The sequence below is a fragment of the Canis aureus genome, chromosome 32 (assembly GCF_053574225.1).
Source record: "Canis aureus isolate CA01 chromosome 32, VMU_Caureus_v.1.0, whole genome shotgun sequence".
NCBI lineage: Eukaryota > Metazoa > Chordata > Mammalia > Carnivora > Canidae > Canis > Canis aureus.
In genome coordinates, this window is record NC_135642.1 from 45022019 (window position 1) to 45035513 (window position 13495).

Consider the following 13495-nt stretch of genomic DNA (forward strand, 5'->3'; position numbering starts at 1 on the left):
TCAGTAGTAGCTATTTAAAACAAAAAAAGGAACACTGCAAAATGTTAGGTTTTATTGAAAGTTGGGGGAAAAAAAATGGTACTCAGGCACCAGGAAAGATGGGCTTCTTTCCTTTACAATGAAAGGTCAATTATGGCCTGGATTCTGCAGCTTTAACATTTTTTAAGGATTTTACAATCTGGAATTATAAATAAATCCCTCAAAAAGCAAAACAAAAAAGAACAGAAACAACCAAAACCCCAAATACAACCACCTCACAACCCTGAAGTATAATCTATAAATTCAAACCATACTACTTTTGCCTTTCAGTATAACAAAGCTACATTTCTAAACTTCATCTAGAGGAGCTCTAACCTAATTTTTAAAGGTAGGGCAAAGGAGTATAATCTAGGCACTTGTTTTTAAAACCTTATAAATTCTAAAATGATTTTTATAAATCTTACTATACTCCTTGCTCTCTAATTACAGAAATTTCTTTGAGATTTTTCTCCATTGAAAATTGGCCCCCAAATCAATCCCATTTGATTTCACCTTTCTCCTACTCCTTTCCAAGCCTCCTCAGATCCTCAGATCGTAGGGAGGGATGGAATTTCTAAAGGAACAGCTTCCTTAAACGAGGCGAGGATTGTTTCTTGAATACTGCTGTGCTGGAAGGCAGAACAAGCCAGCACCGTGGTGACCACGCGCCACGTACAGCTTTCACTGGCCACGGAGGCGAGCCTTTGAGATGGCATCCTCCCTGCACGTCCTCCCTGCACGTCCTCCCTGCACAGCCCCCGCCTGGGTGCTACAGCTCCGAGGCCACGACGTCCCTCAGCGCCTAGTGGGCAAGCTCGGAAGTGGTCCCAGCAGCCCTAGCCCTGGGATTCATACTCCTGTGGGACTCCCGCCCCTGGACTGGCTTCTAACACACAATCCAGCAGGCAAGGGGAGGTCGCCTCTGGGGTTAGGGGACAAAGAGACGGGCCCTTCTCTGTCGCTCACCCTCCCTCTGGTGGAAGCCATCTCCTTTCGGAGAAGCCTACAGCCACCTGGCAAGGACCTGCGAGGCCTCTGCCCAACTGCCAGGAGAGGCGACTAATCCTACGGCAGGAGAGAGGCTGCAGGCAGGTTCCCCGCAATCTCGCCGTGGGCCATGGGCCGTGGGCCGGCTGCAGCACCAGCAGCACCTTGACTGCCTTGCAGGAGACGCAGCCCCAGTGAGGCCGGAGAAGCCGGGCAGATCCCGGCACACAGAGACTGAGGCACCGGTGGCTGTTTTAGGGGGCCACGTCTGTTACAGAGCAATACAGAACTAATTTAAACCCCATAAAATTCCAATATTTTATTCCATCACAAACTGAGTACTAACCAGAAATGCTATAGCTACATATTTTTCAAAGTACAATCACATGGGTTTTTTTAAAAGTTAATGAATAAAGTATTACATGCTTTCACCTCCCAATAGACATTTACTCTCTACTGTTTTCTGTTACAAATTAGGGAAACTCATTGTTAGATACTAGTTACAGAACCATGAGGTTCTAGTTATGGAGAAACAATTTTGCTGAAACACAGTATTAAAGATGCGTTGCTTTGAGAACTATAATTTTAATTACAATATAAGTTGAAGTCAAAGAGACGGACTATTTTTGAAGCTCTCAATTTTAAAGAACAAAAATTTGGATTGAAGGAGGACATCATTAAATCTGTTCAGTAGTGGTTTATTCTATATTCTCATTCTTCTAATTCTTATTGTGTCCCAAACCTCTTCACAGACTACAAGAAAAACTATCTTCAAAATTAATCTTGCTCTTAAAGAAAACTACTTATTGAGTATTACATTTTCTTCTTCAAATTCTTCAGCCTTGTTTGGGAACACACCATCTAGGCCTTAGTTTTGTATCTGTAGCCAAAAAAACAAAACAAAACACAAAAACTAAAACTAAAACCCCCAGCCAACTATATTTTAGAACTTCCCTGTGTAGATTATGTTTGTCTAGTAAACTTCTGCGAACCAAAATAAAATATATAAATTGTTGCTCTGGACTAAAACCCCTTAAAACCATATCATGACCCCTGTAACAACAAAACATGACTGAGATCAGTTAGTACCTAGGACGTGCTCTTTTAATCCTAGAGAAGGTAGGATGGACGGTCGGTCTAAGCAACTACTTCAACCTTTTCCAAAGTGAGGTCCTCGACCCCTGAGGGGAACCTGCTGAGCCGGCAGCGCAAATAAAAGGCAGTGACGCCGCTGGAACCACAAACTAAGCTTGGAGTCCCGGTATTCCTCACCACCGGGCATTCAACATGCTTCAAAGACAGAGAAAAAGGTGTTTTACCTAAGAATATCTGAATAAGTAGTAAAAGTTCCTTTACTAAATCTGAATCCTTATGTAGGTCTTTTAAATAGTGCAGCTGATGAAATGGAACACACCCACGAGAACTCTGAGAACACCCGAGAAAAAGCGTTTGTGTGGCTGCGCTGTGAAGTGAACCAACCACTTTAATGCAACCCCAACTTTACTTGAAAGGATGACTGATAGACAATGTTATTTCAACTTGGGTTTCTGACAGACATTTTCTGAAACATGAATAAAGAGTGTGTCATTTCAAGGAAAACAAAGAACAGTATTTATTGCCTATAATAATATTCAAGCTTTCAAGCAAAAACTAGAATTTTGGAAAATCTGTATCCACTACTATGAGCCTGAGAGCTTTCCAAGAATATTCTGATGAGATTGCCGCTGATCTTAATATAATGTCTTATTACATAATGAAACAGATCAACATTTAGAGGATTTCAGCGAGCCATATTTTCCACATGACCAATACATTATGTTATAGATCATGCAAAGATAGAAAATCCATTCACAGTTCAAGAAAGACCAAGTTTTGGTGAACTATCCAAAAAGAATATCTATAATTATCTAAATAACTATTAAAATATTCCTACTTTTTGCAACCAAATATCTGTAGGAGGCTGAATTTTCTTCATATTTCAACCAAAACAACATACCCTCACAGACTGAATGCAAAAACAAATGACAGACCAGACATCAAAGAGGTTCATAAGAAATGTAAAATTATGCCACTATTCTTACTAAAATGTTTTAGATGACAAAATATGGCCATTTTTCATAATAGTATTTTTATTCATATGTTTATTTTAATGACTATTTTAAGTATTTGTTTTAATCTCTAATGATAAATATTGATAGCTAACCTACATAAAAGCTCCTTGGGCCCTCAGTACTCTTTTTTTTTTTTTTTTTTTTAAGATTTGTTTATTTATTTTAGAGGAGGTAAGGGTCAGAGAGGGTGGGAAAAGGGAAGGAGAACCCTAAGCAGACTGACTCCATGCTGAGCACAGAGCCCTGTGAGGGGCTCCATACAACACCCTGAGATCAGGGCCTGAGCATGAACCAAGAGTCAGATGCTTGACTGACTGCATCACCCAAGCGCCCCTCATCTTCAGAATTTTTTTTTTTTTTTTTTTTGGAGAGAGAGAGAGAGAGAGAGAGAGAGAGAGCATGATCTGGGGGAGGAAGCAGAGGGAGAAGGAAAACCACGGTCCCCGCTGATCGGGAGCCTGACACAGGGCTCCATCCCAGGACCCTGAGTTCGAGACCCCAGCCAAAGGCAGAAGCTCAACAACTAAGCAACCCAGGCACCCCTCACTTTTAAACAGTATGAAAGTGTTAACTCCAAGAAGTTTTAGAATAGCTGCCTTCTCCACACCTCCTGCAGCCCAGCCCTTCCTTACAAGAAACATCCCTCACCACTCTCTACTAACCTATGTGGTTCTACTGGAGCTCGTTTCCCCAACTTGTTCCCATCTGCCCATCTCTTTCCCTTGACCCAAAACTTGGGCACAGGTCTCTATGAGCCCATCCTACTCCCAGTGATTAGCTGTCAGATGGGCTAAGTGAGACAAATCGAGGTCTTCTCTGGAACTAAAATTCACCTTCTGGATGCTCTAGAGTCTTAAGGACAAAGTTGGCCACCCTGAGATAGTATTTATCTTTCCAAACAGAGAGGGATTATGCAAACCAAATTGTTTTCTAGAGGGTCATATTTTCTGTCATGACTGTGAGAACACCCATTTCACGGCACACTTGCTAACATTTTTACCAATGTTAAATAAAAGCTCCTACGTGGAAGGAAAAAAGTTCCTATGCAATTTGTATTGTCTCCAGAAACCAACTGATTGAATAGGAATGGAAAGCCAACACTTCCAGGGAAGTTTCAAAGGACATTACCTATACACGTAAGGATTTAGCTCTAGCTCTTAGAGTCCAAAGCATTATTTAAAATAGAAAAAAAAAAAAAAGAGAGAGAGAGAAACCATCAGTCTTATTCAGAAATAACTTTCTGTGTCTATTTTCTACATGAGTCCACTAACCCCAATGTGTGGCTCCATATCAAGGACCACCAGCAAAACTCTGCCAGAATGGTCCGTTTCTACTATCTTTCCAAATAATAGAACGTGGTCATCTGCAAGGACTTCATCACTCTCTGAAGATGGACATATACAACTTTTGTTGAAGGTTCAGGAGCATAACAGTTCTAATTCTTTCAGAGACCAGTTATAGGACACATTACTTTCACACTGTGTTCCAGAAATTTGGGGTTAAGAATGATACTGACAGAATTACCGTTCAGTGCCCTAATAAGAGTCTAAAAAAAGTCTCTGACATTTAATTTTTAAGATTTATTTATTTTTAGAGACAGTGGACATGCACGGGCCCATGCATGAGTTGGGGGGGGGGAAGCAGAGGGAGGGAATCTTCAAGCAGACACCCTGCTGAGCCACCCAGGTGCCCCTAAATGCTGACATCTGGGGAAAAAAGGCTACCCAAAGAAAGAAATTGCTCCCTGCTAATCATTTTGCAAGCAAACAACGAAGTAACTTGATCAGAGCCCAGAGAAGCAGAGTGAAAAATCTAACACTTGGTAAAAGAAAAATGCATACATACCCTGTGATCTGAAAAATGCTTAAGTGTTTTGAGTAGCAAATCGCAGCTAATCAAAACATCATTCTAATTAAACTGAGGCAGAGAAAATAAAGATGCTGGAGAAGATCCAAACCACCTGATCTGCAGAAACCAATGGACAGTTTCCTTGGTTCTGAGTCTACTTTGTCTTTCAGAATAATCCCTTAGAACAGAGAACAGAGCAGAGCACTGTTACAATGGCCTTGGAAACAGGGACTCTGCTTCATCCCCTGGCTCTCCAGGAATGCTTTACGTTTGGCAGTGACTGTTTCAGTTCAAGTCCCCACCTCTCCACTAGCTGACATCCATCTAATACTATCCTTTCCCAGGTCTAAGGAAGTTTAACAAAAACAAAACAACAACAAAAACATCAAGTTACTCAGGGATACACCATTCATAAAATGGAAACCTGAGTCTCTTTTTCACATGTCTGTTCTTTCAAGGAAGGGTATAAAAATGGCAATAAGGGAGGATAGATAGGTAAGGACTAGGAATTTGACTCTATAAATTGGTCAGATGATTGAAAACAATGATTCCTCTGGCCTGAAAGTACCACTTAGGTGTTATTTCCAAATGATTCTCCAGGAGTTCAATTTGGAAAGGTAATCTGTCCCAGAAGGGCAGACCAAAGAAAAGGTATTGGGCTCTTTAATCAAGTTGGCTCATGATTTCCTTTGTATAACCTTCACAGGGCTACTTTTTATTTAGTGTAAAGAAAAGAAACCTGAAAAAAAATTAATTAACAGCACTGATTTATTCCCCATGAAAAGCTGTTAGAAAGGATTTTCAAAATAAATTGTTATCCAGACACAAGGGACACTATCAGTTTCATATTTGTAGAAAACATTATGACTACTAAAGAGCTTTCTTACATAAGCTTTCATGTGGGACAAAAAGTATTGTCTAATTTTTTTTTTTTTTTTTTTTTTTTTTTTTTTAGAAAAACACAGTAGAAAAAGTGATTTAAGGCCCCAACTACTAAGTATAGACTAAACCTTTTGCTCTCACCTAAACTCAGGGTTCTAATGTTTGTTATGTTAGTGCCCTGCTGTAGGTGGGGGGGGGGGGGGGACGGACTTTGGCAATGACCAGTAGAAATTGGCAAAACAAAGAAAATGTGCAAACACAAGTAGCCTGGCAAATAGCCACTCATGCAAAAAAGAGTTTATGGTTTATGCTACACACACAATAACATTAGTATGAAGTTTTGTTTGCCAGCTAATTTACACCGTGGGTGGTGGGGTGAGGGAGGGGAGATTTTCACTCTGAAATACTAATTCCCTATCAAGAGTTACCAGATTTCCAGAAGTCCATATAAGGAGAAATGGAGTTGCCAAGTTATGTTAAATATTTCAAAGGGACTAAAAGAATGCCATATACTAGCTCCCAATAAGGCTGCACATGCTGCTTTGCTTCTAGGTGTGAGCATAACAACTGCATGTTAGTGTTAGTGGAAACTGGCAATTAGATTTGTTTGCATGACACTCCGTATCAGGAGTTCACACAAAGCAAGTAATAAAAAAGACTCTTTGAGGTGGAAAGTAGCATTTTTTTTCCCTTCATATTTTAAGATTAGGACAAATCTATATAACAGGAAAAGACTTAGCTCAATTCCCTTGGCCTACAGAGTCAAAGAACATCTATGTTTTGTTTTTTCCTTTTTAAAACTATCTTTCATATGAAGTCAAATTACAGATTTCCTATCCAGGGACCTATTAAATACTGAAATATTTAAAATATGTCTTGATGTTACCTCCACACTTTTGACAAATTCTTGGCAGTTAACTTACACAAGAGTTAAGATTTTTGTTGAAACAGAATATAGCTAAAATAGAATATTTACTGAGCATTTACTGAGTGGAAGATGAAGAGCATAGAGACTCTTCTCCCCTGTCATAAAAAGAGACAAACATCTAAAACTATTAGAAGAGAACATTAGGAAACATAACCAAAGCAGTAAAGATTCTAGAAGGGAGGAAGGGGAAATAAATACCACCAGTGACTGAATAGGACTTCCTAGAAGAGCCTTGAGGGATGGTCAGATGTGGAGACAGATCGGGGTGGGTAAGGGGTACATTCCACGTGGGAAAAATGGCTTCAGAAGCCTCAAAGGAAAAGGGGGGCACAGGATCTTGAGAAGACTATTCAGAAACTGGCAAGCAGGAGTGCAAGGAAACAGGTGAGGCGCAGTTTTCTCAAATGTTAAAGACACTGTGTAAGTATGCTTCCTGGTGAGCAAGGGAAAAGACAGGGCCTAGCACGTGGAGGAGCTCAATAAATATCTGGGAATAAGAGCAAAAAACAAAAAACAGATAAAATTCAGTATTTTTTTTTTTTAAGAGCTATAACATTTTAGAGAATAGCAATTCACAAACACAATAGACAGGAAATCCAACCTCATTTTTTTCTTTGCTCTTTCCCCTCTAAGCAAGCGGTATGGGCACCAGCAAGCCATGTAGATTTTATCAAACACCTACCTATGCTTAAAGAGTGTCGTCTATTTTTTAGAGATACTCACTGAAATATTTACAGATGGAGTGACAGACCAGGAACCTGCTTCAAACTAATCTGAGGTGGGGTACAGGTGACATTGGTGATTAGCCAAAAATTGACCATTGATGAGGCTGAAGACATGGAGGTCCTCCACACTATTCAACTTGTGCATGTTTGAGGTTTTTCCATAAAAAGTTAATACACGTTCCTGTACACTGAGCACTCAGCATGGTAACTATTTTCTAGTGAGACCTCTCACAATCCTGAGTAGCTCCTCATACTGGTCCATCCCACACCCTCCTTCCACCCGGTGTTTCTAATCCACCCCCGTGCTGTGCTCTGCTCTGTGCAGCTGATTCCTATCAGCCTCCTCTGCTTCTCACTGGGGACAACGCCGGCGTCGTGCTGTGGGCACAGCCTGGACACTAAAGGACATCTGTCACCCCTGGAGCCCTGGCACTAGGCGCCAGCACAGCAGCGGTGCGACCCTGCGGCCACCGAGGTGACCACAGCCATCCACACACACTTCCTGAGACCACACCCCGGAGAGAACTCCTTCTGGCCAGGGCAAGCACAGTTTTCCCGACTTACCTCAGGAATTTAGGAGCTGCCAGAAGCCTACAGGGTGCATCTGAGCACGTAAGGCAGCCCTACCACGTCCTGGGCAGCTTCCCTGCAATGGTCAGCACTCAGGCCAGTCTCCTTCATGCTCACTACTACTTCCTGCTTCCCATGTGTGGGAAATGTTGTCCTTTACCAGCCTATAGCCTCATACTTTGTCTACTTCTAGGCAAGCCCCATTTTCTCAAGCTTTGGTGTCTTTTCTGGATAGTTCCCTCTGCCTGAACCGAGCTTCCACGCCCAAGATTCTACTCACCTGTGAAGGCCCCACTCCACTGCCACCCCCCCACACACACACACCAAACTCTAGTTAAGTGCTGTCTCGGGCTTTCCTAACGACCCCGTAGAGCTTGACAACCCTCGGTCATACGAACCTCTTCCCCAAAGACGATTTTGTTCTGAAAACTGCTCTACCCAGTTTTGCAAACCGGCCCTAGAACAGCACACCTAGACGCTGCACGCCTGCTCTCCCCAGCACAGCACTTGTCTCTGTCTCTCAAAAATACACAGCTGCTCCCGCAGAGCGTCTGAAAATGATTTCACCGTCAGTTATCATGACTTCCAGCCCTTTCCAACTCCCCAGTGCCACCGGCTTCACCAGACTTGGCTCCAGGGAGCGCCCGGCGGCCACCTGGACTCCTGCTGTCAGAAGCTACTCCGCGGCTGGGAACAGCACACCAAGTCAACGGGTCACCGTTCCCTCAAACACACCCAGGAAAGGGTTATGAAACGCCAATCCCGCTGTTCCTAACGAGCCTCCAATTTAACCCAAAGAGGGAGCTTTAAACTGCCGCTTGGGCTTTGTGGCCTAAAATCCTCTTTCCGGGCAGAAGGCTTGGACAAACATCCCCCTCTGCCTGCAGATCATCCCGAGGCTTACGCCCGGGGGGGCCCGGCGGCCAGAGCCCGCGGCAGCACCTGCGAGCCCGGTACGAGGCGCCCTTGGGGCTCGGCCGCCCGCGCGGAGCCAGGCCTGCAGGAAGGGGTCGTTCAAGCAGCACCGGACGCTGCGTTCTCCACTCTCCCTGGAAGGCGGCAGTTCCCCGCGTCAGCTCTTCCTTAAACGTAGCTGGGGGAATAAGGGAGCCCAGGGACAGCTGACTGCAGAGTAGGGGGCCCCCCATCGGGTGCCGGGGCTCCCCCTGCCGCAGGGACAGCGGGTGTGGCGGCCGCGGGGACACGGGCGGGCCCAGGGGGCAGAGCGGGCCGAGCGCCCGCAGCCCCACGGCCGCCCCGCGGGACAGGTGGGGGTAAGCCCCCTCCTCCGCCTCCCTCCCCCTCCGTCCCCTCCCCCTCCTTCCCCTCCTTCCCCTCCTCCCCCTCCTCCACCCGCGCCTCGCTCCAGGGCCCGGCCTGCGCCCCGCGGGGGCCGGGGAGGGGCCGGGGCCTTGAGGGGCGACTGCCCCTGCCTCCCGCCCCCTCCCCTAACCATTCTCCCCCGCCCCGTCCCCTAACCCCCTTCTTCCCTCCCCTCCCCCCTCCCCCCCAGCCCCGGCCGAGCCCCGGCCGAGCCCCGCGCCTCACCGTGATATTGCAGTGCAGCGAGAGCGGCGGCGGCGGGCGCGGGCTGCCGGGCGGGGCCGGGGGCGGCGGCAGGAACTGGCAGTGCAGCTCGTCCAGCTTCCAGCTGACGACGCGGAGCCGCTCGTGGTCCTTGTGGAAGACGGACGCCAGGAGCTCCAGCTCGGCCTTGAGCCCCGCCACCGACATCCTGCCCTCATCTCCGGCGGGCCCGGAGCCGCCGTCACGGCCGCCGCAGCCCCGCAGGGCCCCCCGGCCGCCGGCCCGCGCGACGCGGCGAGAAACGGCGGGGGCGGCGGGGCCTCGGGCGGCTCCCGGCAACCGACTCGGCGGCCAGTGAGCGCGGCCCCGCGGCTTCAAAGGGCAACGGCGCCACCGCCCCCGCCCCGCGCCCCGCCCCGCGCCCCGCCCCCCCCCGCGCCCGCCCCCCGCGCGGCCCCGCCCCCTCCCCGCGGCTCCGGCTCTAGCGCCGGCACGCCCCGCCCCCGCCCCCGTGCGGCCCCGCCCCTCTCCGACCCCGCCCCGCGGCTCCGGCGTCTGCACGCCCCGCCCCCTCTCCGACCCCGCCCCCCTAGGCCCCGCCCCTCTCCGACCCCGCCCCGCGGCTCCGGCGTCTGCACGTCCCGCCCCCTCTCCGGCCCCGCCCCCGCGTGGCCCCGCCCCTCTCCGACCCCGCCCCGCGGCTCCGGCGTCTGCACGCCCCGCCCCCTCTCCGACTCCGCCCCCTAGGCCCCGCCCCCTAGGCCCCGCCCTGACCCCGCGCGCTTCTGCCCCGCCCGTCGGCCGCGCTCCGCGGGCCCTGGGTCTCTGGGTGTGGGGCGGGCGGGCCCCGGGGCGCGTCACCTGCAGGATCCGCAGACCCCTGCGCGCCTCTGCCCCGAGCCCGGCGGGCCACCTGGGCGGGGTGGGGACGGGGCGCAGGGGGCGCAGGGCCGCACAGCTGCTCGCACCCGGACCCGCCCCGCTAGCCCGGGCCCCTGCCAGCGTCTTTCCTTTCCTTTCCTGCCCTGAGCGTTGGTCCCCTTCCCACGCTTAAGGAAACCCTCTGAGCTCCCAGGAGGCAGGACTGGCCTATTTTCAGTGAAGTCTTAGCTCAAATGTGTCAGAGGGCCGCCCAGTCACCCAACACCGCGTCATCCTAGGTTAACGTTTTTACTCAGCACCAATCACTGATATTTTGCTTATTTGTCCATCGTCTCTGCCCAACACGAATGTCTTCTTCAGAGTTGCATCCAGGACCTGGAACAAGGCCCTTCGCGGACACGCAGCGTCCCTGCCTGGATGCTCCTGGGAGGCCTGCCCAGCACGTGCTGCAAGCCCCGGCGCCTTCCGTGCGGGTGCAGGATGCCTGGAGGATGCCTGGCGGTCCCTCCAACGGACCGAGCCTAACGGGGGAGGGGGGGCAGGGGCCTAGAAGGAGGACTCACTCCCTGGCTGTGCGACCTCTGCAGGTGCACAGGGCCTCCAGCTTAGAAGAGCCCTGCGCTTGGTTCCATGCTCTGCTGTAGCTCTTTTGAAATCCTTAATGACTTTTCAATAAGGAGCTCTGCATTTCCCTTTTATACTAGTCTTGACAAGACCTATCGAACCTTCTCTGCCTAAGTGTCTCCTGCTTCCTGATCTACAAGTGGTCCCTGGTCTACTGGTCCCTTAGATCACACACCACAGAACAACACAGGGAGATACGAGGTCCACTGAGTGAGGGATATTTTTAAAGCTTTTATTTTCATTTATTTATGAGACATTGTATCATGTTATAGTGCTACTCAGCTTTGAGGGAGTCACAGACCCTCTGGAGAACTTAATAAAAGCTATGATCCATTTTCCTGGGGAAATACTTCTGCTTATAAAGTGTTGTATTTGTGGGGATTCGTGGTCTGCCCTGGCCCTAGAGATAGCATTATGAATAAGGACTGAGAGGAGAAGGGAGTTCCAGTCCCGAGCTCTAAGTCAGAAATAACTAGGATACTAATAGGCAGTATTGCCCCATTAGACACCGGAGGGGCCCGCTGCTTGCTTTTTCCATCAGTCCTCAGTACTCTTGGGATCCTAACAGGCATGGGAGTCATGGACAAGGATTTCAGACAAAGGGGAACAACCTGTTCAGAACCTACATGACTTTGAAAAATAAAATGCCCTCAACATATTATTTAATCTATCTAAGGTTTATTTTGTTATCTCTAAATTGTTATGAGTAAAGAGCTTTATAAATTGCAAATGCTTTTACTAGTTATATCAGAAATAAATATATAAGTATCAATTTCACAATCATGTTGTGAGCGTTTGCTGTGTGCCAAGCCACGAGAGGGCTAGGCAGAAATAGAAATTGAATTCAAGAAGCTTAAGGTCTAGCATTGTAAACAAAACACTGTTTCCTGATGATTTAGGCTGCAGATAACAGAAAGCTGTGACTTAAAATGGCTAGGACAATAGGAGATATATTACTTTACATAATAGCAAGTTCAGAGTCAGGGCTGACTCCAAGAGCGGTTGATCAGATCTTCAATAAGATCAATAGCCCGGATCCTCTCCATCTCCTTTGTCAGGGGAGCAAGGTGGCTATGGCTGTTCCTGTGGGTCACATCCAGCCAGGAGAGTATCTAGAGTCAGAAAGGACTGCTTCTTCCATATCTCCTAAGAAATGGGGACCTTCCCAAGATTCTGTCCGGCTGACTTCCCTTCTGTGTCATTGGCCAAAGTGTATCACATGCCCATCCCTAAACCAATCACAAGGAAATAGGTTGGATCATTCTTTGGACTTCACAATCATCTGGGATGGGAAGGATGCTGAGGCAATCACTGTGTCTACTACAAACATGCAAATAAGGACAACACCAGACCATAATTGATAAGAAGTTTGAACTACTGAACTACTACATAGCAGGGAAGAAATTAATTCCAGAAATTACTTGCATGAAAATATTATCATATTCAGAGAATATCCAAGAGCCCAGTCGATTACGCAGTACAATGCAAAAAGAAAAGGTTGAGGAGGTATTCTCTGACACCTGATTTCAGGGCCCTGAAGTACATGCCAGGGACTACACTTTCATTTGATGAATCATCACTTTTAAGAAGATTAACCTGGCATTAGTGTTTACAAAACAGATCTCGGTGGGTCTAAAACTGTGATGTTGCCACCAAGGAGACGCAGGAAACGGAGATTCTAGAGCTGACCTGCCATTAATTCAACAGGGCGAGTCACATCCAGCCCTGAGTTTCTTCAGCTTCAGACATTAGGCTTTTGGACAGGTCCAAGTCAATAGAAACACTGAAGTAGGAGATGTGGCAGTGGGGATAGAAAGAGCTGGGCTGATTCTAGGGATATCTCTGAGGTAGAACTGCTAGATATTAGAGTTGATGCAGAGAGAGAGGGAGAGAATTTTATTTAAAGTAACTTTGACATTTCTTGAGTAGGTGGCTGAGAGGGAGTGATGCTATTGCAACAGCCAGAAAAAGATGAATTTGAGGTGACGGTGGGACCTCAGGTAGAGAATGTGTACTATAGGCCTTGAGTTTAAGAGGGAAGTCATCGCAAGGGATGTAACTGCAGATCAGCTCAGCCACACAGAATGATAGTAGACACCTTGGGTGTGGGTATGATCATTGAGTCACAGGGGAGAGAAGACAATTCGGGCCATTGTGTAAGGCTATACCATTGGTAATTTAGTGGTAAGGAGTCATTGGAGAAGTCAGAGGATGACCTATGTGTCAGATTCTCTGTGGAAAGGACAAGAAAGATCAGGGCCAAGAAAAAAATCTATGGGCTTTAGGGATTAGGAGGTCAATAGTGTTTTAGAGAAAACCATTGCAGAAGAATGGACACAGGATAGAAGCACAGACACGATGTGTAGATTACTTCTTGGAAAGGTTTCGGAGTG

General features: G+C 47.5%; 1 protein-coding gene across 3 annotated transcripts in view; it reads right to left on the minus strand.

Annotated features, from left to right (window-relative positions):
• The window catches only part of UBE2Q2 (ubiquitin conjugating enzyme E2 Q2), a 58541-nt gene extending 48646 nt beyond the window's left edge, over nt 1-9895 (minus strand). The window contains exon 1 of one of the 3 annotated variants that reach the window (XR_013370623.1): nt 9618-9895. Coding sequence is in view for 2 of the 3 variants with exons in the window: in XM_077882063.1 (XP_077738189.1) it covers nt 9618-9803 (186 nt within the window). In the remaining variant the exon portion in view is untranslated. The remainder of the gene's footprint in view (nt 1-9617) is intronic. The other 2 variants (XM_077882063.1, XM_077882062.1) reach the window with 2 other exon arrangements.
• Between the last annotated feature and the right edge of the window lie 3600 nt (nt 9896-13495).